The sequence below is a fragment of the Adiantum capillus-veneris genome, chromosome 27, assembly GCF_014529385.1.
Source record: "Adiantum capillus-veneris isolate H3 chromosome 27, ASM1452938v2, whole genome shotgun sequence".
NCBI classification, from domain to species: domain Eukaryota; kingdom Viridiplantae; phylum Streptophyta; class Polypodiopsida; order Polypodiales; family Pteridaceae; genus Adiantum; species Adiantum capillus-veneris.
This window is the reverse complement of record NC_140957.1, coordinates 45,259,518-45,284,947: the sequence shown is the minus strand read 5'-3', so window position 1 is coordinate 45,284,947 and position 25,430 is coordinate 45,259,518. Positions and strand designations below refer to the sequence as shown.

At 43.6% G+C, this 25,430-nt stretch overlaps 1 protein-coding gene across 6 annotated transcripts in view; it reads right to left on the bottom strand.

The window, feature by feature from the left end:
• The window catches only part of LOC147421883 (BTB/POZ domain and ankyrin repeat-containing protein NPR1-like), a 49,430-nt gene extending 32,250 nt beyond the window's left edge, over positions 1 to 17,180 (bottom strand). For 4 of the 6 annotated variants that reach the window (XR_015186726.1, XM_086502527.1, XM_086502531.1 and 1 more), the window contains exons 1-3: positions 15,768 to 17,179; positions 13,999 to 14,737; positions 13,111 to 13,341 (exon numbers count right to left, since the gene is read on the bottom strand). Coding sequence is in view for 5 of the 6 variants with exons in the window: in XM_086502527.1 (XP_086358653.1) it covers positions 13,111 to 13,341; positions 13,999 to 14,737; positions 15,768 to 16,376 (1,579 nt within the window). In the remaining variant the exon portion in view is untranslated. Of the gene's footprint in view, positions 1 to 13,110; positions 13,342 to 13,998; positions 14,738 to 15,767 lie in introns of all 6 variants that reach the window. The other 2 variants (XM_086502529.1, XM_086502528.1) reach the window with 2 other exon arrangements.
• Between the last annotated feature and the right edge of the window lie 8,250 nt (positions 17,181 to 25,430).

The window sequence follows — 25,430 nt, the reverse complement described above, 5'->3', positions numbered from 1 at the left end:
TTATATTATAGGGTCCCGTCCAATGGGGCCGTGGGGACACGAGGAATTAAAAAAAAAGAGAGAATCGCGTGAAGGCTGACATGGCAGTTGTACGAACGCTCTGCGTTTTGCACTGGCTGATGACGTGGCAGATGTAAGGAATTCCCGAATTTGTTGCTGCCCCCCTAAAGTAGCACCAGCTTTTGGGGGGATAGACTTTTGAGTTGAAGCTTTTCGTGATTTGCTTTTGAGAGGCCATGGGTCTATAAACATGTACTGAGAGTGCCTTCTATCCTCAGTTTTGTTGAGCACCCTGACCAGAGAGGATGTCACATGACACAGACAACCCTATGTGTCCGTGGACAAGCTACAGCATGATCAGGGTTCAATCAGTCAAGTCAGTCCAAAATAGGAAGTGATCTGGCACTTTTGTGAGTCTGTTCGCAGACCGTGCATGTCCAGACACTTAGATTAGATGCATATCCTCTGATTGCACACAGCATGACCATCAGATTCCAGTCAGATCTCATCAGTAGCATTTTTACAGTGCATAGACCTATTTTCCCTATTTTTGACATTTTTCACTTATTTTATTAAGTGACTTTTGTTGGAAAGTAGGTAGGGCAATTTTGCTAAGTTTGTATATAAGCAAACCTAGCGCTAGCACTTTCTGGCAGAAGAGGCAGCAGGAACCAAGGTTCAACAGGCACCTTCTCAACAAGACTCCCCCCACATCAGCAGATCTAGCGTTTTTGCATCTGAAGGCCGAGCGTTTTCATCCACAGCATCAGCCTAGCGTTTTGCACAGCTGATCAGCCCGGGAACAGCAAGACATAGCAAATTCCCCTAGCGTTTTTGCATCCGGACAAATTCAGCCCTAGACTTTTTGCATCAGAATGGCAGATCAGCATTTTGCAGATTCAACGCGACAAGATCACCTTTAGTACCAGCGTTTTCAGTTTTCAACATCAAGATTCCGCAGTAGAACCCCCGAACCTCGCAGATCTCACCTCCCTGCACATCAAATCCTCGATGCACGGTCAAATCCACGCTGCACGGTCAAATCCTCGATGCACGGTCAAATCCAGCGTAGTTGCAGATTCACCCTCGAAAACGCAGATTTCAGCATCTGCGTTTTCAGCCCATCGTCCTTGCATCGTCGTCATCGACATCGTCACCGACATAGAGTCAGAATTCAGCAAATAAAGATTTGCAGATTTCAGCCATTAGCGTTTTTAGATTTCTGCCCGTCTCGTCGTCGTCCTCATCCTCGTCGACATCGTTGGCAAGTCCAAGCATTGTAGAGATTTGTGCAATCAATAGTAGACCGCTCTCGCCATAGAGAGTGGGGCCTTCGGAGAGGGTTTGACAACCTGTCTGGTGTCGTATTCTTCTCTCTCTATCTCTCAGTCTCAGCACCTTCATTCACAGTGTTCGCCACTTTGTTTGTGTCCATTGCACTCTCTCACTAAAGGGAACGAAAGGCTCTCCCTTTCGTAAGTAAAAGGAACCCTTGAGTACAGTTCGGAGCACTCATCTTGAGCAAAGTTCAACATTCACTTCCGCTGCACCTCCTCACATTGGTATCAGAGCTTTGGCACTGTTCTGTATCACTCAAGGAAAGAACCACAAGAACCACTGGATTTTTTTGCTTGTTGCGGTCGCACATAACCCAAGTCCTCTTGGGCGTGTCAATTCCTAATCGTGTTTTTGAAGAGTGACAGAAAACCCAAGAAAGAAGGGCTTGTCCAGCCTCCCCTTGTGCCTCTTTTCACTCATTGAGCGGACCGTGCACTTAGCGGCCGGCCAATCGACGTGAGGTGGGAAAAAGCAACCTCGGTGTGAGCGCAAAGCCGCCAAGGGGTGCGCCCGCGGAAAAGAGCAGAACTCGGGTGAAGAGAAAGATCCTTCTCTAACACAGATTGCAAGCGAAAGAAGAACCCAAGGAACTCAAGAACCTCAAGACCCTCAAGAACCCCAAGAACCCAAGTTCCTCGTGAACTTAAGAACCCAAGACCACACAAACCCACAACTTCAGTGGATGGTCATCACTCAAAGCGAAATGGATACTTCGCTTGGAAATGATGAACATGAGAGAGGCGAAGCAGAATTTTCCCCACCAAGAGGTTTTTCTGACCCTCTCCGTTCCCCATCTACGCAAATGATTGCACTAACTCTTATGGAGGCTTTCGACATGATGAGAACACGAAGCAAGAAGAGCAGAAAGAATGGCAGAATTTGGTCGTGAATGTGCAGAAAGAAAAGCAGAAATGGATCGCGAGAACAAAGCAAGAAAAGCCATGAACGACCGACACATGAAAGAGATGTTGCGACTCTTTTGTCAAGTGCAGGCACAGATGCAAGAGATTCGGGAAAAGGAGACTCTCTCAGTCTCTTCGTCTCCAAAGCATGACACACAGGAATTGCATGATGATAAGCATGATGATTTAAATGATAATGATGAGCATGATGATTTGGATGACACTGACAGGTATGATGATTTGCATGATGACCACGATCTGATTTCTCACAAGCATGATGATTTTTATGATCAAGACGTGATTATTCACAAGCATAATGGTTGAGTTGATGCTTTTTCTAGCGAAGCTAACGTCGTTGCCGATTCGATTAATCACGAAGAATCGATCTTGGCTTTCGAGTCGAGGTCCACAGCACCCCCCCAGGCAGATTCGATCAAACACGACGAACCGACCTTGGCTCTCGAGCCTAGGTCCAAAGAACCCTTACAAGAAGTACTATGTGTTCGATTAATTTGTCAGCACGCATTGGTCGAGTGTTTCATTCGTGATCGTTTCTTGTATTTTAGTCAGCGTCTTTATGTGATCCCTTTTCCTAGGCATGAAATATTGTACGTTGAGCACGTTTCACTCATGAATGAGCACGGATGTATGTGGATTGCTCATGAAAAGTATGCATTCAAGAAAGTCACATTCCATGTGTCTTCCTCGGCACGACACAGTTATAGAACGAGCACAAGAAAGATTGCACATCAAGCATAGGCATTTCCATTGAGTTTTGCCACAGTTGATTGATTTAGATCAGAAAGTCAAGATTTGATCTCATTGTCTGCATGTGTTTGATGAACGATTTGATACTCCGTCTCTATGTTCATCTACATTGCATGCACAGTCTTTAGAAAAGACAAGAGCTTTTCCAGTCACTTTACATGGAATGGGTATGTTCATGTTTTTGTGTTGAAAGTGGTTTCATGAATTTTCAGCCTTGGAAATTCTTGAAGAAGGTGGACCTACGTCCATAGACAAAGTTGAAGCATTGAAGGAGCTACAAAAGCCTTTGTGTCGCTTTCGGTGCAGCCCAAAGAAGCAAGCGTTGCAGACCTTTATAAAGTTCAAGTATCGCACGACCCACACATTAGAGTGGGCCAGCGAAGAGTCCTTTCCAGGATTCCGGATGCTATTGGCGATCTCCCTCGACGCCATACAGTTCGGTACCAGTACCTCACTTTGAAAAGTAGGGGATGTCAGGTGACACATCCAACCCTATGTATCCGTGGACAAGCTACGCATGACCAGGGTTCAGTCAATCAAGTCAGTCTAGAATAGGAAGTGATCTGGCACTTTTGTGAGTCTGTTCGCAGACTGTGCATGTCCAGACACTTAAATTAGATGCATATCCTCTGGTTGCACATAGCATTACCATCAGATTCCAATCAGATCTCATCAATAGCATTTTTACAGTGCATAGACCTATTTTCCCTATTTTTGACATTTTTCACTTATTTTATTAAGTGACTTTTGTTGGAAAGTAGGTAGGGCAATTTTGCTAAGTTTGTATATAAGCAAACCTAGCGCTAGCACTTTCTGGTAGAAGAGGCAACAGGAACCAAGGTTCAACAGGCACCTTCTCAACAAGACTCCCCCCACGTCAGCAGATCTAGCGTTTTTGCATCTGAAGGCCTAGCGTTTTCATCCACAGCATCAGCCTAGCATTTTGCACAACAGATCAGCCTGGCGACAGCAAGACACAGCAAATTCCCCTAGCGTTTTTGCATCTGGACAAATTCAGCGCTAGCGGTTTTGCATCAGCATGGCAGATCAGCGTTTTACAGATTCATCGCGACAAGATCACCTTTAGTACCAGCGTTTTCAGTTTTCAGCATCAAGATTGAGCAGTAGAACCCCCGAACCTCGCAGATCTCACCTCCCTGCAGCAGCAGATGCTCGCCGCACGGTCAGATCCAGCGTAGTTTGCAGATTCACACCGGAAAATGCAGATTTCAGCATCTGCGTTTTCAACACCTCGTCGTTGCATCGTCGTCATCGACATCGTCACCGACATAGAGTCAGAATTCAGCAAATAAAGATTTGCAGATTTCAGCCATTAGCGTTTTCAAGTTTCAGTCCGTCTCGACGTCGTCCTCATCCTCGTCGACATCGTCGGCAAGTCCAAGCATTGTAGAGATTAGTGCAAATCAATAGTTGGCCGCTCTCGCCATAGAGTGTGGGGCTTTCGGAGGAGGGTTTGACAACCTGTCTGGTGTCGTATTCTTCTCTCTCTCTCTCAATCTCAGCACCTTCACTCACAATGTTTGCCACTTTGTTTGTGTCCATTGCACTCTCTCATCAAAGGAACGGAAGGCTCTCCCTTCCATAAGTAAAAGGAACCCTTGAGTACAGTTCGGAGCACTCATCTTGATCAAAGTTCAACATTTACTTCCGCTGCACCTCACATTGGTATCAGAGCTTTGGCAGTGTTCTCTATCACTCAAGGAAAGAACCACAAGAACCACTGGATTTTTTTGCTTGTTGCGGTCGCACATAACCCAAGTCCTCTTGGGCGCATCAATTCCTAATCGTGTTTTTGAAGAGTGACAGAAAACCCAAGAAAGAAGGGCTTGTCCAGCCTCCCCCTGTGCCTCTTTTCACTCATTGAGAGCGGACCGTGCACTTAGCGGCCAGCCAATCAACGTGAGGTGGGAAAAAGCAACCTTGGTGTGAGAGCAAGGCCGCCAAGGGGTGCGCCCGCGTAAAAGAGCAGAACTTGGGTGAAGAGAAGATCCTTCTCTAACACATATTGCAAGCGAAAGAAGAACCCAAGGAACTCAAGAACCTCAAGACCCTCAAGAACCCCAAGAACCAAGACCCCCAAGAACCCAAGTTCCTCGTGAACTTAAGAACCCAAGACCACACGAACCCACAACTTCAGTGAATGGTCATCATTCGAAGCGGAATGGATACTTCGCTTGGAAATGATGAGCATGAGAGAGGCGAAGAAGAATTTTCCCCACCAAGAGGTTTTTCTGACCCTCTCCCTTCCCCATCTACGCAAAGGATTGCACTAACTCCTATGGAGGCTTTCGACATGATGATGATGGACAGGAAGTTAGAACACGAAGCAAGAAGAGCAGAAAGAATGGTAGAATTTCATCGTGAATGCGCAGAAAGAAAAGCAGAAATGGATCGCGAGAACAAAGCAAGAAAAGCCATGAACGACCGACCCATGAAAGAGATGTTGCGACTCTTTTCTCAAGTGCAGGCACAGATGCAAGAGATTCGGGAAAAGGAGACTCTCAGTCTCTTCGTCTCCAAAGCATGACACACAGGAATTGCATGATGATAAGCATGATGATTTGGATGACACTGACAGGCATGATGATTTGCATGATAACCACGATGTGATTTCTTACAAGCATGATGATTTTTATGATCAAGACGTGATTATTCACAAGGATGATGGTTTAGTTGATGCCTTTTCTAGAGAAGCTAACCTCGTTGCCGATTCGATCAATCACGAAGAATCGATCTTGGCTTTCGAGTCGAGGTCCACAGCAAACCCCCCCCCCCCCCCCCCTCCCCCCCCCCCCCAGGCAGATTTGATCAAACACGACGAACCGACCTTGGCTCTCAAGCCTAGGTCCAAAGAACCCTTACAAGAAGTACTATGTGTTCGATTGATTTGTCAGCATGCATTTTTCGAGTGTTTCATTCGTGATCGTTTCTTGTATTTTAGTCAGCGTCTTTATGTGATCCCTTTTCCTAGGCATGACAAATTGTACGTTGAGCACGTTTCACTCATGAATGAGCACGCATGTATGCGGATTGCTCATGAAAAGCTGAAAAGTATGCTTTCAAGAAAGTCACATTCCATGTCTCTTCCTTGGAACGACACAATTGTAGAACGAGCACAAGAAAGATTGCACATCAAGCATAGGCATTTCTATTGCGTTTTGCCACAGTTGATTGATTTAGATCAGAAAGTCAAGATTTGATCTCATTGTCTGCATGTGTTTGATGAACGATTTGGCACTCCGTCTCTATGTTCATCTACATTGCATGCACAGTCTTTAGAAAAGACGAGCTTTTCCAGTCACTATACATGGAATGGGTATGTTCATTTTTTTGTGTTGAAAGTGGTTTCACGAATTTTCGGCCTTGGAAATTCTTGAAGAAGGTGGACCTACGTCCATAGACAAAGTTGAAGCATTGAAAGAGCTACAAAAGCCTTTTTGTCGCTTTCGGCACAGCCCAAAGAAGCAAGCATAACATACCTTTATAAAGTTCAAGTAACGCACGACCCACACATCAGAGTGGGCCGGCGAAGAGTCCTTTCCAGGATTCCAGATGCTATTGGCGATCTCCCTCGACGCCATACAGTTTGGTACCAGTACCTCACTTTGAAAAGGAGGGGATGTCACATAACACATCCAACCCTATGTGTCCATGGCCAAGCTACAACATGACCAGGGTTCAGGCAGTCAAGTCAGTCTAGAATAGAAGTGATCTGGCACTTTTGTGAGTCTGTTCGCAGACCGTGCATGTCCAAACACTTAAATTCGATGCATATCCTCTGGTTGCACATAGCATGACCATCAGATTCCAATCAAATCTCATCAGTAGCATATTTACAGTGCATAGACCTATTTTCCCTATTTTTTACATTTTTCACTTATTTTATTAAGTGACTTTTGTTGGAAAGTAGGTAGGGCAATTTTGCTAAGTTTGTATATAAGCAAACCTAGCGCTAGCACTTTCTGGCAGAAGAGGCAGTAGGAACCAAGGTTCAACAGGCACTTTCTCAATAACACTCCCCCCACATCAACAAATCTAGCGTTTTTGCATCTGAAGGCCTAGCGTTTTCATCCACAGCATCAGCCTAGCGTTTTGCACAGCAGATCAGCCCAGCGACAGCAAGACACAGCAAATTCCCCTAGCGGTTTTGCATAAGGACAAATTCAGCCCTAGCGGTTTTGCATCAGCATAAAAGATCAACGTTTTGCAGATTCATCGCGACAAGATCACCTTTAGTACCAGCGTTTTCAGTTTTCAGCATCAAGATTCCGCAGTAGAACCCCGGAACCTCGCAAATCTCACCTCCCTGCAGCAGATCCTCACTGCACGGTCAAATCCAGCGTAGTTTGCAGATTCACCCCGGAAAACGCAAATTTCAGCATCTGCATTTTCAGCACGTCGTCGTTGCATCGTCGTCATCGACATAGAGTCAGAATTCAGCAAATAAAGATTTGCAGATTTCAGCCATTAGCGTTTTCAGATTTCAGCCCGTCTCGTCGTCGTCCTCATCCTCATCGACATCGTCGGCAAGTCCAAGCATTGTAGAGATTTGTGCAATCAATAGTAGACCGCTCTCGCCATAGAGAGTGGGGCCTTCAGAGGGGGTTTGACAACCTGTCTAGTGTGTATTCTTCTCTCTCTATCTCTCAGTCTCAGAACCTTCATCCACAGTGTTCGCCACTTTGTTTGTGTCCATTGCACTCTCTCACTAAAGGAACGGAAGGCTCTCCCTTCTGTAAGTAAAAGGAACCCTTGAGCACAGTTCGAAGCACTCATCTTGAGTAAAGTTCAACATTCACTTCCGCTGCACCTTACATTGGTATCAGAGCTTTGGCAGTGTTCTGTATCAGTCAAGGAAAGAACCACTGAATTTTTTTGCTTGTTGCGGTCGCGCACAACCCAAGTCCTCTTGGGCGTGTCGATTCCTAATCGTGTTTTTGAAGAGTGACAGAAAACCCAAGAAAGAAGGGCTTGTCCAGCCTCCCTTGTGCCTCTTTTCACTCATTGAGAGCAGACCGTGCACTTAGCGGCCGGCCAATCGACGTGAGGTGGGAAAAAGCAACCTTGGTGTGAGTGCAAGGCCGCCAAGGGGTGCGCCTGCGGAAAAGAGCAGAACTCGGGTGAAGAGAAGATCCTTCTCTAACACAGATTGCAAGCGAAAGAAGAACCCAAGGAACTCAAGAACCTCAAGACCCTCAAGAACCCCAAGAACCAAGACCCCCAAGGACCCAAGTTCCTCGTGAATTTAAGAACCCAAGACCACACGAACCCACAACTTCAGTAAATGGTCATCACTCGAAGCGGAATGGATAATTCGCTTGGAAATGATGAGCATGAGAGAGGCGAAGAAGAATTTTCCCCACCAAGAGGTTTTTCTGACCCTCTCCCTTCCCCATCTACGCAAAGGATTGCACTAACTCCTATGGATGCTTTCGACATGATGATGATGATGGACAGGAAGTTAGAACACGAAGTAAGAAGAGCAAAAAGAATGGCAGAATTTGATCATGAATGCACGGAAAGAAAAGCAGAAATGGATCGTGAGAACAAAGCAAGAAAAGCCATGAACGATCGACACATGAAAGAGATGTTTCACGTGACACATCCAACCCTATGTGTCCGTGGACAAGCTACAGCATGACCAGGGTTCAGTTCAGTCAAGTCAGTCTAGAATAGGAAGTGATCTGGCACTTTTGTGAGTCTGTTCGCAGACCGTGCATGTCCAGACACTTAGATTAGATGCATATCCTCTAGTTGCATACAACATGATCATTAGCATTACCATCAGAATCCACCAAGGGAATTTTCCAGTGCATAGACCTATTTTCCCTATTTTTGACATTTTTCACTTATTATTTTTAAGTGATTTCTATTGAAAAGTAGGTAGGGCAATTTTGCTAAGTTTGTATAAATAGAAACCTAGCGCCAACACTTTCTGGCAGAAGAGGCAGCAGGAGCACCTTGCTCGACAGGCAACTTCTCAGCAAGACCAATTCCCGCGACAATTCTGGCGTTTTCTCTCAACAGAAGGCCTAGCGTTTTTGCACCAGATCAGCCAGCGTTTTTGCACTTGCAGGTTCCCGACGATAGTAGACAGCAGATCAGCCCCAGCGTTAGTAGACTCCCACAGCAACACAGCAGATTTCCTAGCGTTAGCAAATTTCCTCGCAAGGTCAGTTTTCAGCCCTAGCGTTTTTGGTTTGCAGAACAACATCAGCGATTTAACAGATCATCACGACAGAAACAGCCATAGGACCAGCGTTTTCAGTTTTCAGCCCTTAGACACCGCAGATCAAGTCCCGAACCCGCAGATCTCACCTTCCCGCAGCAGTTCCTCGCCACACGGTCAAATCCCACGCAGTTTACAGATTCAGCCCGAAAAATGCAGATTTCAGCATCTGCGTTTTCAGCGTGTCGTCGTCGCATCGTCGCCATCGACATCGTCACCGACAGAGAGTCAGAATTCAGCAGATAGAAGATTTGCAGATTTCAGCCCTTAGAGTTTCCGGATTTCAGCCCGTCTATCGTCGTCGACATCGTCGGCAAGTCCAAGCATTGTAGAGATTTGTGCAATCATAAGTAGACCACTCTCGCCATAGGGAGTGGGGCCTTTGGAGGAGGGTTTTACGTCTCTGGTGTCGTAGTCTCTTCTCTCTCTATCTCTCAATCTCATACACTTGCACGCACAGTATCCCTTCACTTTGTTTGTGATCATTGCACTCTCTCATTAAGAACGGAAGGCTCTCCCTTCCATAAGAATAAAAGGAACCTTGAGCATAGTTCGGAGCACTCATCTTGAGCAAAGTTCAACATTCATTCCGCTGCACTTTACATTGGTATCAAAGCTTTGGCAGTGTTCTGTATCACTGAAGGAAAGAACCACAAGAACCACACATTTTTTTTGTGCTTGTTGAGGTCGCACGTAACCCAAGTCCTCTTGGGCGTGTCGATCCCTAATCGTGTTTTTGAAGAGTGACAGGAAACCCAAGAAAGAAAGGCTTGTTCAGCCTCCCCTTGTACCTCTTTTCACTCATTGAGAGCGGACCGTGCACTTAGCAGCCGGCCAATCGACATGAGGTGGGAAAAAGCAACCTTGGTGTGAGCGCAAGCCCACCAAGGGGTGAGTCCGCAGAAAAGAGCAGAACTCGGGTGAAGAGAAGATCCTTCTTTAACACAGATTGCAAGCGAAAGAAGAACCACAAGAACCTCAAGAACCCCAAGACACCCAAGAACCAAGAACCACAAGAACCCAAGTTCCTCGTGAACTTAAGAACCCAAGACTTCAGTGGATGGCCATCACCCGAAGCGGAATGGATACTTCGCATGGAGGTGGTGAGCATGGAGTTGGGGAAGAAGAGTTTTCCCCACCAGGAGGTTTTTCCGACCCTCCCCCTTCCCCATCTACGGAGGAATTGAAGCAAATGTTTATGGACAGGAAGTTAGAATGCGAGGCAAGAAAAGCAGAAAGAATGGCAGAATTTGATCGTGAATGCAAAGAAAGAAACGCAGAAATGGATCCCACACACGCAGAAAGTAAAGCAGAAAGAAAGGCAACCATAGAGCGTGAGCATGAGCAAGCGCGACACATGCAAGAGTTGTTGCGACTCTTTTCTCAAGTGCAGGCACAGATGCAAGAGATTCGGGAAAAGGAGACTCTCTCCGTCTCTTCTTTCCCAAAGCATGACACATGATTTGCATGATGATAAGCATGATGAATTGAATGATAATGATAAGCATGATGATTTGGATGACAATGACAAGCATGATGATTTGCATGATCAAGATGTGATTTCTCACAAGCATGATGATTTGCACTATAAAGTTGATGTGATTGTTCACAAGGATGATGGTTTAGTTGATGCTTTTTCCTTTCTCCTTCTCTCTCTCCTCCTCTGTCACAAACTGATCATGTGGCAGAACCGAACGGAGAGACCCGGAAATTGCCCTGACATGCTGACGTGGCAACACTACGAATTTCCGCTAGTTGGTGCTAACGTGGCAGGCTGTACGGATTTCTGCTATTCACGCTGGCAGCTTTTGGGCCAAGAAGCTTTTGAGTTTGCAGCTTTTCATGTAATTGCTTTTGAGTTTTAAGGCCATGGCCTAAAAATATGAACCCAAGGCCACTCTTTCTCTCAGCCTGCTGAGAGCAGAGAGGACCCTCGGACTTTGTACTTTGCTCAAGCATTAATATAAAAACTAAATACCGAAAGGGGGGCCAGATTTTTGGGGCCATACCTCTGAGCACGGAACTACGCCGGGCCGTGTCGACTCTATTTTAAAGTTGTGAAATAATGTAAGTGATTCTCTCGTGTGTCGTGCCAAATTTCCGACTTGGAGTGTCCAAGTTTGTTACATCCTCCCACTTCTCCTTCTCCTTCTTTCATGCTTCCTTCTCCTTGGTCAATCCTTCGACCTCTTTCTCAAGCCTGTAAAGCTAATTAGTGAAGACATCGAGGGTATCCACAATGTACGAATTCTCCAGCTTGGTTACCTCCGATAGTTTGGTCACCTCCTTCACAGCGTTCTTCGGCATGTGACCCCTTTTTCTTTTTCTTTTTTTTCTTTTTCTCTTTTTTTTTTGGGGGGGGGGGGTAAAATGCAGCACGTAGTTATTGCGGAGGAGCAGGCAATGCGAGCGTAGTGCACAGAGAGAGAGAGAGAGAGAGAGAGAGAGAGAGAGAGAGAGAGAGAGAGAGCGAGAGCAGCTAGCTTGAACTATGTAGGATATGAGTAGGGGGGTGAGAGTAGTGACTGGGGGCTAATACAACACAATGTGGTTGTCCGTGTGGCAATATAATGGGTGAGAGCTGATACAAAGGCTAATACAGACAGCTTTGCAGGGAGACACAACATGCTGGTATGGGGAGATGACATCATGGTTTCAGGTACATGGGTTCAGCATGGACAGATTCCCCCCTTCCAGTACTCATTCGATGCACCCTCTTTGACTCTTACACAGTCCGAGATCACCAGGCTCATCCGCCAGGACCTAACTCGGCTAGATACTAGGAGGACTTGGATACAGCCGGCACAGGAGTTGGGCACGAAGATGGCTTTCTATAGAGAGCATCTTCTCCAGCTTACTGAGGATGGTTTTGTGATGAGGCCCGGATACATGGACACCCACTTATCTCATGGGATATGATGTGCTATTGGCCAGATACGCACATCTTCACAGCTTCGGGGGGGGGGAGAGAGATAGAGAGAGAGAGAGAGAGAGTACTCGGACCAATGAACTTGGCAATGAATTAGATGACTGATACAATGCCAGCAGAGTATGCTTATATAGTATATACTCCTCCGGGGGTCTTATATACCCCCTCACATGAATTGCCTGACCCAATACACCCTCCCAAGTCTATATAGTATAATCATAGCAGGCTTCTTCCTGAACTTCAGATATGCTGAACTTATAAGTTGTGGCTGAACTTGTGGCTCTTGCTGCCATCCTTTACACAACCAGCAAGAGGCAGAAGCATCAGTTCAAAGTTAATGCAGCATCCTGTAATCTACTCTGGCACCTTGCAGGCATCAGCATAGGAATTTGGTTACTGAAGAAGTATGATAGGTTTACATGTCTCAAATGTCTCACCTTGCCAGAATTCAAGTTCAAATGTATTTATACTAGTATCTCCGGAGGAGCCAAATTTCGAATGTATCTCTCCATTTGTGGCTAACTGTAAGACCTCGTCCCAAAGATCCATTTGATCTGCTGCAATCTAAAGCATCCTGTGAGCCTATCCAGCCAGAGTTATGCGTAAACCTCATTAGAACAGCCAGGGAATCATTTCGACCTACTAATCTTCAATATGAACACTTTTGACCAGCAATAGTGAGGGTTCTCTACAGCACAATAAAAAGATCACAACCACTTGTTGATCATACTCCTCAGCCAATAAACTTATGACCTTAGAGGACCTTTACTTGGGTCAAGTGTTTAAGAATCTCTTTTCAGCCCAAGTGTATGAAAATATGCAGAGAATATTTTCATTCATCCACAATGTTGTTATAAGCCTGCTTCTAACACCACTCGTTTGTCATCCAAATACATAAAAAGCTTCACAAGTAAGAACATTACCAGTCCTTTGAAGAGCCTCAACTCTTTTAACAAGAGCCTCATTGATTAGGGGCTTAGCTGACACAGTGCTGGAACCTTGATCAGATGGAACCTGGTTTAAATCCATATTAGCTGCTCTTCTTGACTCATTTACTAAATCTTGCAGCCCAACAAACTCAGAGGTAGATTCCAAATGTGTGATTCCTAAAACCAAGTTTGCTTCTTCCGGAAATAGCAGACGGCCAAATGCAACTGTTAACAAAAACTTCTAATCAGAGCAAGAAGGTCAAGTACACATTTTCATTCGCTCTTATTTGAACAACATGTGTAAGCTTATGCAAGTAGTAAATAAGAATTCTAGCCCCTAACTAACAATCGGCCATGATGGCTGATGATAGTGGTAAAAGAGTCCTTTTGATAAAACATTAGCAGAGTACATAAGGTGAAGATGAAGCCCATCTAAGGGGAAGAAGAAGATCTTGTATGAGCCTAGACATATCGTAAAGTGTCCCCCTATGTTAGTATATGTGCCTAGTGCTCCCTGTAGAAGGTGGAAAGCACTTTTACCTTCAAAAGAATGCACACCTAAATGGGTGGCTTTTGTGAATTCAGGAATGGACAAAATCTTGAGCTTGATGCCCTAATCTTGGACAGGCATTTGTCTTACTCTTGTTAAAAAAGCAGTAAAAGGTTGAAGCTTTGCCGAATTAATTTACACGTGCCTTTATTTTTTTCATGCAAAACCCGTTCAGACTCTCTAGGCCTTCGCACCCCTCCCTTGTACAGACATTTAGTTCAAAGCTTAACGTAGATTATGCTGCCAATTATCAATTTTCTTTGAGAAGACTTGAAATTTTGATGGATTTTCAAAAGCATAACACAATGTTTGCAATCAAAAGCAGAGGCTACCTCTATTTTCCAGGTAGAAAAGTCTATTAAGCAGCTCCTCTTCATCAGCTGCAGGAGGAAAAGCTCCATCCTCAAACAGGTTCTTTGTTCCAGCCTGATAAAGGATCTCTACACAAAGGCGTTCCTTTCGTAAGCTTGCAGCTTCACCATTACAGTCGTTATTAAGCTTTCTCATCAATCTTGAGCATAGCTGAAGCGGCGTACGTCCATCTGGGGTGGTCTCAAGAGGATTTGCCCCTTTGTAAAGAAGACTAACCAATATGGAAGGATCCAGACGCATAGAAGCAACATGTAGAACAGTAAAGCCCCGATTGTTCCTACTGTTTACATCTGCTAGGCCTAGCTCCAAAATATCTTTTACCAAGTGAGAGTCACAGTAAGCGACAGAATAATGTAACGCATACGCACCATCCAAGCTCACCCGCCCTTCTTTTAATAAAAGCTGCACTAGCTCCAGATCATGAGAATCTAAGGCTTTCCAAATTCTCTGGCATTGCTTCTCATGGGTAGGGTTCAACATCTCTGGTTGCAAGAGACCCATCTTGCATCGAAGCTGAAGGATCTCCTCAGGTAAAGGCATTGGGAGTTGTTTTTCAATATCAATAGTGCCCAGGTTGGAGACAGCAACCAAACGCTGGCAAGAGAAAAGTAACGAATCTGCCCCGTGTACCTTTGCTGCAATAAGAATAGGAAGGACCTCATCTACTTGTGCCTTTTCAAGTACATTCTGAAGACAATGCTGCAATAATACAATGTAGAAATCAAGTGTATGACAAGACATATCCTAACAAATAAAGTCCTTCATGCAAAAAGTAGCAGTATTCTTTCCATCTCCTTGCAAACCCTTCGTATCAAGCAATCATCTCCAACCTACACAACCCTCTAGGAAGGGGGGACTATACCCATGACCATCACTCAGCAACCCCATTACAAGAAATTTTTTGCAACTCGGGAAGAAAGGCCGAAAGAAATGCAACTGCAAAGGGATCTTGAATTTTTCACAGATATGAGGATTTTGGACAGACACATCTTATTGAAGATTATGGAGTATTGTGTCAAAGCACAAGAGAGTCAAGCAACAAAGTGGAACCACAGCAAATAGGAAATGAGTGCAAAATGGATTACAAGATTTTCACCCGGTCATTAATCTATGCAACCAACATTTTCATACATACATGATACTAAGTGGAGCTAACCAACTTTTTGGTTTTAGTGAGACAACTGACCTTATCTGCGGTTGTGTCTTACGATGAGCTAGCCTAACAAGGTCCTTGAACTGCTAATTTGTGCCTTAAAATTTCCGGTCTACAGTAGATGAAGGCACTGCCTTTAATTAATGCCTACATTAAAAAACAGAAAAGAGAGAGAGGAGAATTCAAATACTAACATCAAGCTTGCATGGCACAACTCACAATGACAAAAAAACAAAGCACAAAAAAGAAAAACTTGCCAAGCAAAAAATCACTACATGCCTTCTATACGATAGGAGCTCTCTGCATGCACTCCACAAAGGCTTCACACGCCACTTTTTAATTGGAGAAGCCCCTATGAACATGGGCACAAAAAAGCAAGACATAGCCTGTGCCTTAAAGGCAGTGCCAACAAACAAAAGCCCTCCTCAAAAAAAAAAAGTACATTACATTACTGCTAAAGCCTAAAAGTCTGCAAAATTGAGCTCGTATGGCCTTTTTAATGACAATCCAAAAAAAAAACATATGCTGGAAGTGCAGTGCCAAATCAAAAAACATAAAGAGAAACAGGAGGTTTACCTCCCAAAAGATCTTCAAGTCGATGATCTCAAAGACTGACGAAAGACCAAGCATTTCAACTGCAAAGTCCACAACTGGTCTACATGCTTCATGCAAACACTCATCATCGATGCACCTACCCTCGCCCGTGACCTGATGTCCACTGTAAAGGAAGCCCATAACCGCCATAAAAGCATCATAGCTAACTTTTTCGGTCTTTGTCAAGGTGCTAAGAAGCTTGCCCAAATCTATTTTCAGCTTCATGGCTTCAGTGTCAGATTGCTCTGCTGGAGAAAAGGAAGCCAAGTATGACTTGTCCTTGGAAAAAAGAGACTTAAAGAAAGGGCATCTTGCTGCAAGGATGCACCGATGGAGGGGAACGACACAACCTGAGACACATATAAGGACATCACTGAAGCTGTGGTCGAAATCTGTGCAAACCAAACTATAAAGGTTTGAACTGAGCTTTTGCAAGGTAGAGCTCTCTGATAGAGGAGTTTGAGGATTGATGATGAAACTATGACAGACATCCGTGGAGCTACTATAACTTGTGGAAAAGGGAGGCGAACTCAAAGCCAAGGCCGGCGATGGCGTTGAGGCTGGGGCTGGTGAAGATGAGGATTCACCCATTTGAAGATGGCAATCTTGCGACAATGAGGAATGGTTGTCTTTGATTGTCTCATCTGCATATTTGCAACATTTGTCCTACTCCAGAATTTTCCTTTGCTTGAAGAGTAACATATGCAGCAACCACAAGCTTTCTCTCCCATTCACAAGAACGGTCTTCACATCGCTTGAATTCATTCTCGCGCATACTTTACAAACCTTTCAATTTGCCAATTCCAAAAGAAACAGAATATGCCTTTTAAACAATATCCAGCGCTGCCATGTGTGAAATATGCAATCTGGTTAACTAATTCAAGACGGAAGGGCAATGCTGTATCACCGATCAAGCTGGAATCGGCTTGCCATGGGCCGCATGATGAAGATGTCTCGCCCTCAAATGCATGCTGAAAGCTCGTTACATCATGGATTATCACAGCCAGAGAGGGATTAGTCTCTCTCTGCATAACCTAATCTATATTAGGATGCAGCTACAGATTGAGCTTTTTTCAACCAATGAATCCTCGAACAAACAGGAGAAGATCTGCTACTTCACAGAGCTGTGATAGCGGATAGGTGCCCAGAAAAGTTGCCTGCTCCTGTACAGACAGGAAAGCGAGGGAAGCCCCCACGGAAGCGAAAGCAAGCAGGCGACTTAACGACTTGTTGAGAGAACCCATAAAGGATTACCTGGATCATGGATGGAAAGCTAATTGCTGTCCTCTTGTCTTCCAGCGTAGTCATTTTTGAAAAGTTTTGAACAGTTTCATGATTGTTCTTCGGAGTCTTTTTGTTGCTTCTCCATGACTGAAATTTGGAAACTGTCCCATCAAATTCCATGTTTTTCCGACGTGGGTATGTCAATGCCCTTCTCGTTCTAAATTAGTCAACCTTGCTTTGATAATGTACAGGCCCTTTTGACAACTTAGTCTGTGGTCACGCAGCCTCATCAATGGGGTATGGGGTCCAACTTAGGCTTCGCAATGCGGTTTTGACCTCCACCACCGAATCGCTGGGTGAGCTTAGAGCGCCTTCTCATAGACCCTCCAAAAGGGCCTTTGAGAGCGTCTCCCAATCAAAAAGCCATGCATGTAGGGCTGTTGCAACCGCGGCTTAAACGAAAAGTGACCCACGTTTGGGGGGGTGGTTGAACCACCCTCCAGAAGGGCCTTCTGGCTCCGAAACCGGCAGCTGTCAGTGCACCAACTCACCAAGCGACGAGCCTTGGAAATGGCAGCGCCTATACACATCGTCATTGTCTATAAAGCCTAAAACTATAGGGGCTTGAAAGAGGGAAAAACAATTATTATCACTCGGGCATCAAAGGCAGATTAGACTTTGTCGTCATTTTTATCAGGCATCATGTGCAAGAGTTTCAATCCTGAGTGTTGTTGAAGAAGAGCATGTGGAAGCTAAAAAAGACCTCCAATATCTAAAGTTGGTCAATAGAGCCTCAATCTTGTCAAACGAGTGGTCAAACTTCCTCTACCAAACTCCCTCATAATATTGTCAAGTATAAACTTGGTTAAAACCCTCTTTGCTATATGGTTCACTCCATAGCTTTCGGTCATGTTCTTCTTAAGGGCATTAAAGAATACAACATCCCCCCCCCCCCTCCCTCGAGCCTGCGCGTGCTTCAGCATGTGGCAACCTCATGCCCTCTTGCATCCACATTATTCTCTATCATCCCACAACCTCCTATAAGACCATATGGGTAATTCAAAAACACACTCTGCACTGAGCACAAGCATCTCAGCAAAGAACCGCCTAGATCAAAGGGTACAAAGCTAAGTTGCCATACCTAATAAGCAACATAGCTTCCTTCATACCCCATAGAACCCTTAAAATCACTTTAAAATTCACTGCATACTTCAAACCCTCTTTGAAACTCTTTGCAGCTACCTCCTAGATCATAGTGCATCATCAAATATACCCATATTGTTGAGCACATCTTTGTATCCTCATAAAACCATATAGGTCTTCTTTTTTACATCCATGATTGCATCAACTCTATCCTCTGTAGAATAGCTTCACCCCTCTAGCTTTCTATCCCACAGTACAGATCCCTAAATCATCTGGAACATTGGTAACATCTTAAGAAACATCTTTGTTTAGCACAAAAGCTTCTAAAACCTTATCCAAATATTCTTAAAATCAGTATCATCTTCTTTGGATCAATCAGCATCTACGCACCTAATATAAGTGCATGTCAATTGCCCATCTAGAACCGTCACATACTATAGTAGATCATGCCACACAAAAATACCAAAATGTAGATGGAATGGCTTGCAAGCCATTAGTTTAGATTAGAGGATGTAGTTGCATATTTGTGTATGTATTTTTCAAGTTTGAACCCTATGGACATCTCAAGTGGGATCAATGGTTGGTATGTATAGGAACACCTCAAATAAACATCACATTTTCCTTTTAAAGCCCATGCTTTAACATAGGGTCTAGCCTAATCTTCAGACTAGCAATCCATTCCTAGCTTACACATTAATTTTTGATAATTTTTATCACGCTCGCTTAATTGTGATTAGGCATTCCTAATGGCTTCAAAAAAAATAAAAGGTCAAAAACTCAAAGATTCCAAAAAATTCAAAAAACCCACGTTTAGTGTAATCCCACCTACAAATGGTGGGATTACACTAAACCTACATAGCATAGTCCTACTGATATGATTTCATGACCTTACATAGCATAAGGAAACTCTACCTACATAGTCCAAGGAAATTATAAAGAGAAGGAAATGTTAAAAGAAACGTAATGGAGAAGAAATGCACTCGGCCACTTCTTTTATATGGAGATGAAATGTCTTTTGACTTTCCATTTTAATGATCTTTTCATTTCCTATGACTTTTCACTTACATGGGGCTTTTTGTTTCCTATACTCACCGTTCACTTATGCATTTGAAATGTTTTGAAAGAATGTTTATTTTTTTGAGATTGGGGGGCCTATGTGAGGAGAGTAAAAATTTCCTTTCATTGACCGGTAAAAGCCAAATACTACCTTGGGACAACATGTCAACAATCATGGAGGCTCAAAAACGCTCTCCATGTCGTCTTCCCTTAGTGAGTTGACCGAAGGAAAAGTTTTGAAAATAACAATATTCTCACAATAAGTCCCACATTGTTGATTATAAGATCTTGAACTACTACAAGGGAGGGTTGCACACCTAGTTAGGTGTGGTTGGGAACAGATGTTTGTTGGCCTAGAGTGGCGGCCGACAAGCAACTATCCCCAAATGCTTGTGGCTAACTCTAGGCCAACAATCACCTATACCCAACCGCACATAGCTAAGTGTTTGGTCCCTCTGAGTGGTAGCTCATGATGTTGAACACCGCGAGGAAAAGTACGAAAAATAGCTCCTTTTCCCACATTGAAAATTCAAAAAAAAACTTCTTATGTATGTCTTTGGATGTATATGATGGATCTTGGAAACAACAACAGTCTATCGCTAGTCTACTTGCGAATGTATGCTTTCGTTTTGCTTGACTAGGAGCTTAGCATCTTTGTATGGTCTGATTGTGAGTACAATTCTTACATTGATGTGTGGATTTAGTAATGCAAGCACCACAAAGCATCAATAGTTACACATTAGATAGTGAGAAATGACTCATGAAAGCAATGGCGGTGCAAGAATCGGCCACCTCATTGCAAGTAGAATAGTGACAAATATAGGTGCCTTCATGCCTAGGGGAGGTGGTGAGTTTGATCCCCAATGTGCAAGAGAGAGGAGTGCCCAAGATTACCTCTGAGAGGGTGGGTCCCTGAGATTACTTTAATTGATATCGCCAAGATCTATAGCTGCTTGCATCCCATTGTAGATCCCATCTTGCTCTTAGCTATGTGAGCTAGTGTTGACGGTGGCAGTCTACAGAGAAAGAGACATGGACAGTGGAACCGAGAGGGTAGAGTGACCCATAAGCTGTGTATGCATCCAAGTGAAAAACTTACAACTACTGTGTGGGTTTTTAACATACTTTAATTTTGGCCTTACCTGCCCAATTTGGATGGACTCTATATTGGTCCTCCAACATGACCTAGGTGGAAAGACCTCATGAGGCCAACCAAAAGAGATACAAAAATCTAGACATCTAACATGGCTAGTGCAATCTACTTCCAGGTTCCAACACATGTGTATGTAGAGTTTAGAGCACCACACATTTGGCTCCTGGATGTTGGTGGAAAGTTAGTGCAATTAAATGATGTTTTTCAGGGGGTTGAGAACCATAATCCTATTGATGTAGTATTCAAAGCACTTGCATGACATTGCAAACTTTTGAGTCCCCGCGCATGAACCACGGAAGAGTGCACAAACATAATGTGCAAAAGAGAATATTTTTAAGTACTTCGATTTTCATCTCCATAAAATATATCTACATCTGCGGTGTGCTAATATGTGTAAAGCACATGCTTAGGCCAAAAACAAATAGAGTAATGCGTGACAAAGCACCTTAGTGCTACCAATTTAGGAGCAAAACAAAAGAGAATCCTCTTCAATCTTCTATTATGCAAAGTACATACCAAGTTTTGAGTTTTGAAGCAGAGACAACGTCTTTTATAAAAAAGTACAAAGTTAAATAGGCTTTTATGGCTAGATCTATACAAGTGAATGACTTCTTTACAAGCCAAGTACATACCAAAACCCTCAATTACCTTACTATCTCTAGGATCAAGAGAGGGATGAAGGGTTGTGTCTACATCCATTCAACCAACCTGCACAGAGGGCAGTTAGAAGGTCCTGAAGGCAATCACCTTTCTCCCTTGAAGCTTCTGCATCATATTTTTATAAAAGATGACATGTGAAACCTCTATCTGAAAGGTTTAAACGGTTTTTGCAACATTGACAACTAATTTCGTATGGAATCAACACCCATTAAAAAATTATCTCTACTCTAGAAATCTTATCTTTGTTTTCCAAAGTAAAAACTTGAAATCAGCTTTGGAGTCCACCATCTCTAGCAATAGTACTTCTCCTTGAAGTAAGATCTCTACACTTTGTGATGACAGTGGTACGTCCAAGGCTTCATTAATCTTGAATCTCCATCTCTCTTATTATATTTTGAAAGGAAAAGTACTTCTTATGGAAGTAGAGAGAGAGAGAGAGAGAGAGAGAGAGAAGGGGGGGGGGGGGGGGGGGGGGGGGGGGGGGGGGGGGGGGGGGGGGGGGGGGGGGGGGGGGGGGGGGGGGGGGGGGGCTTATGGTGGAAGAGATAGAAGTGAAGACCACTCATTCAAAGGGCGAGTGACAACATGACACAATGGATGCTTCAACATGCATTAGGAAGTGAATGGGGTATAGGAGGGCCTCTTTATTTGGCAGTTTAATGGAATGCTTGAAGCTTAAGCCAAGTTTGACCAAGCCTAAAAGAGCATATGTTGAGATTTAAAAAAAGCCATTTTCATATTTTGTATTTAAAAATAGTATATTTAGTAACCCAAAAGAGAGGTGGATAAATGAATTTTAAAATGTCATTTTCCCACTCCTCTTCTCTTCTCTAACATATAAAACACTCTCTCTCACTTAGATCTCATTAAAGGAGGCACTTTTCAATCTCCCCTGCCGAAAAAGCAGATTTTCCACATTCTCTCACTGCATTCTCTCTCTAAAATGTGAACCAACTCTCTCTCTTCCTTTCCCCCCCTTTTCTCTCTTGTCACTTCCCCTCCCAATCATTAAGGAACATTCTTTGTTGCCTCTTTTTGACAGAGTGCAGATCCTCCAAGGTTGTAGATCAACCATCTCTATCGCTCTCTCTTCCTTTATTGGCTTTCTATCCCCCCCCCCCCCCCCCCCCCCCCCCCCCCCCCCCCCCCTCTCTCTCTCTCCCCTCTCTCTCTCCCTCTCTCCCCTCCCCTCATGCTTCTCCGACTCCAGCTCCAGCTGAGAGCAATGGAAAACTCCATTACCTCTCTGTGCAGCAGCATTTCTCTCTCTACGCTCATGATCAACAATTTGAATTCAAAGGAGGTCGAGATGCTCTCTTTCTTCCCTCCACAACATAATCATTTTCTCCTATCTCTCAGTACTAGCCACTTCTTTCCTCCATAGCCACCTTCACCTGCTTATAGCAGTCACCATTACATTCTCTCTCTAATTTGCTTGATTAGCTAACACAAATGTCATCCAATCCCCTACCACTGCAAGACATTACTAACAAGACAAAACGATATCGATTAAACGTTGATTTAGAGCAAGAGTACACTACTGTGCGACTTGCCACGTCTCATCCCAATGCTAGAGATCAGCTTCACAGCCTTGGATGCAAGATAATCAACTTATGGGTTGATGGCCATATTTACCTTGGCGATCCAATGACCAATGCATCACCGCCCTTTTGTAATGTCACTGAGCTACTCTATTTTATTGGAGATGGGAGAGACGGATTGTTTGGATACTGTTGGAGATTATATTCAGCTTTCGTCAATGAAAGGGAAGGAAGAAAACATCCTATTCATCATTGCAAGAGAAGTACGTGAAAGACATTTAGCAAGTCAGAGAGGAAGCCAACGAGAAGAAGAAGTAGCTAAACGACGAGATGTCAAAGCTTACTAAAAAAACAGAGCATCAAAAAATGGAGCAAGAGCATCGTCTAGAAAATTATGTTCAGCTACAACACACTGCACGTAATAAGCACCGACGAATCGATCATCTCACACACATTCCATTGGGCTACCACATTCGCAAACGCAAGAGACATGAGATGTCTATGCTATCTTCAAGCGATGGAGCTCGAAAGAAATGTATTCGTCAAACTCGATAGGGATACAAATGCAAACTTCTAATTTTTACATTTTTTGCAAGTCGATGTGATATTATTTCAATATGCAAAGACTTGGCTCGGATGATGATGGGAATCGATTTCGATGGTCAAACGACTAGACATACTCTGCTGCCAAGCCAAAGGAGTTGGTGAAGCTATTGGATGATCCATATTGGCATTGCTAATGTTTTGTGGCAGAAGCATTTCAATGAGCTAAAGAGCATTGTGTCGCCTCAGGAGATGATGGAGGTGTGTGACAGCCCCGTGACAACGCAGGAATAAGTTACAAGGCCTACGAAGCTTTGTATAGAATTGTCACACTAGGTCACAAAGCAAAAGGTTTGTTTAGGTTACTGCCAACATTTTACAGTGTCAGTGTTGCGAAAAGGTGCGCCAATAATGATGTTGCAAGCTTATTGGGTAGATTTCAATATGTGGAGGATGCTCTACCATTAGAAGAGAGCAAATCCTTTCATTACAATGAGTTCAATAATGTCTATGTTGACTTGTTAAAGCTCCAAGAGTCAATGATCACATTTTATGGGTTGACACAAAGAAGAGTGTGATGACAAAGGTATATTTGTGATGAAGCTTGATGAGTGCCAGATTGTCAAAGGTCAACGGCTCGAAAGGGTAAGTGTTACGCTTATGAACAGAGCCTTGGTGGACGTTGATGTTGAGCTAAATGCCAATGAGAAGGGAAACACTGTTTAAGCGTTCAGTCAGAGAAGAATATTTGTTGGCTGAGAGCTTTTCATCTCCCGCATGAGACACATGAGTCCTTCAAATGGTATTTTAATCACACCCCAATCATTGATGTCATTCGACAACAACAAGAAGGACAACGATTGTTGCACGTTTCAGTTTGGGTACGTTCCAAGTAGAGTGGCATCTAGCAGGAGACTTGAAAACTCTCAAGTGTATGTTAGGGTGCAAGCACGGTGCAATCACCCTCTTTCCATGCATTTATTGTTGCCACAATAAAGTTTCGTTAGGAACTAAGCGCAAGGGTGCAAAGGCTAGCAAGTCAAAGGGCGGTAAGGATAAGGGTGGCAAAGCTACAACCAACTCTACGAAAGGTGTGTCCACTACACAAACAATGGGTAAAGCACTACAACAATGGTTTCAAGGTATCCTCAGTTGTAACGAGAGTGTACCCCCTAATCGAGACATGGACAATCCAAATTGGGATCCTATTCTAGGATTCCTCTGATAAATGTGCATGTGTGCACTCTTCATGCAATCTGCAAATTCTTGACAAGTTGCTTATGCTCCATATTAATTATGCTTGAAATATGGAGCCTGCAGAAAGAAGAGAAGAGAGTATCAGAGAACTCAAATCTATTATATCAAGTGTTGGCCTACATGTGGGTGCAATAGAGTTATCGAAGGATAAGAAGGCATCTGGAAGTACACAGGATCGTCCTAATAAAATATGTATGGGTGGTAGTAAAGCTAGGCATTTGCTTTCAGACTATTCTGACTCCCAAAGTCCCAATGAGTTTCAATTGTGGAAAAAGGTGTGTGACATTACCACCTACAGAGGTAACAAAGCAGCCCTAAGAATTAAGCGTGCTCGTGTGTGGCAGACTGTAGATGATATTTTTTGTTTGCTTGAAAAGGCAAAGCTAACCAGTGTTGAGATATCCACCTTAAAGTTTGTAATCAATAGTTTCACAACGCAAATGGTGGATGCCTAGGGGAAGACACACATAATACATTACATGGTGGGTTAAGGAATGGAGCGCTCACACTATCAAGCAAAAGCATTGTATTTTAAAAATACACGGCATGGAGGTGGGAGGAAAAAGAGCAATGCCCTACACAAAATGTTCAATTGGTTCTACAGAGTTTTAGCGAGGAGAGAAAGGAAGAAGACTAGAGTGCAAAGAAGTTTGAAATGCATAATAGAGAAAGTGGTTCACAATCATATCATGCTTCTAGTACAAAAGATTGTTTCCAATAATGGTTGGAGACAAGGCAACAAAATGGCATGCGTTGGGTGGAAAACCAATAAATTTCTGACACTAGCCACTTCTATTGTAAACATGCATTGTAATACCACGTGATTTGTTGACGCCCCAATCAGTGGTTTCGTAGGTCAAATTTTGTTTATTTTGAAGTTTTTTTTATAAAATATTAGTATTATATGAGTTTTTAAGTTTTTTTTTAAATTTACTATATAAATCAAAACTCACAACTTGAAGTTCATTTCTTGTTTGTACATTTTAGAAGATCCTCTCGAGCATAAACCTGCACACGCTCATATCTTGCACCACATGGACGATTCACACGAGCAGATTGACACTACGC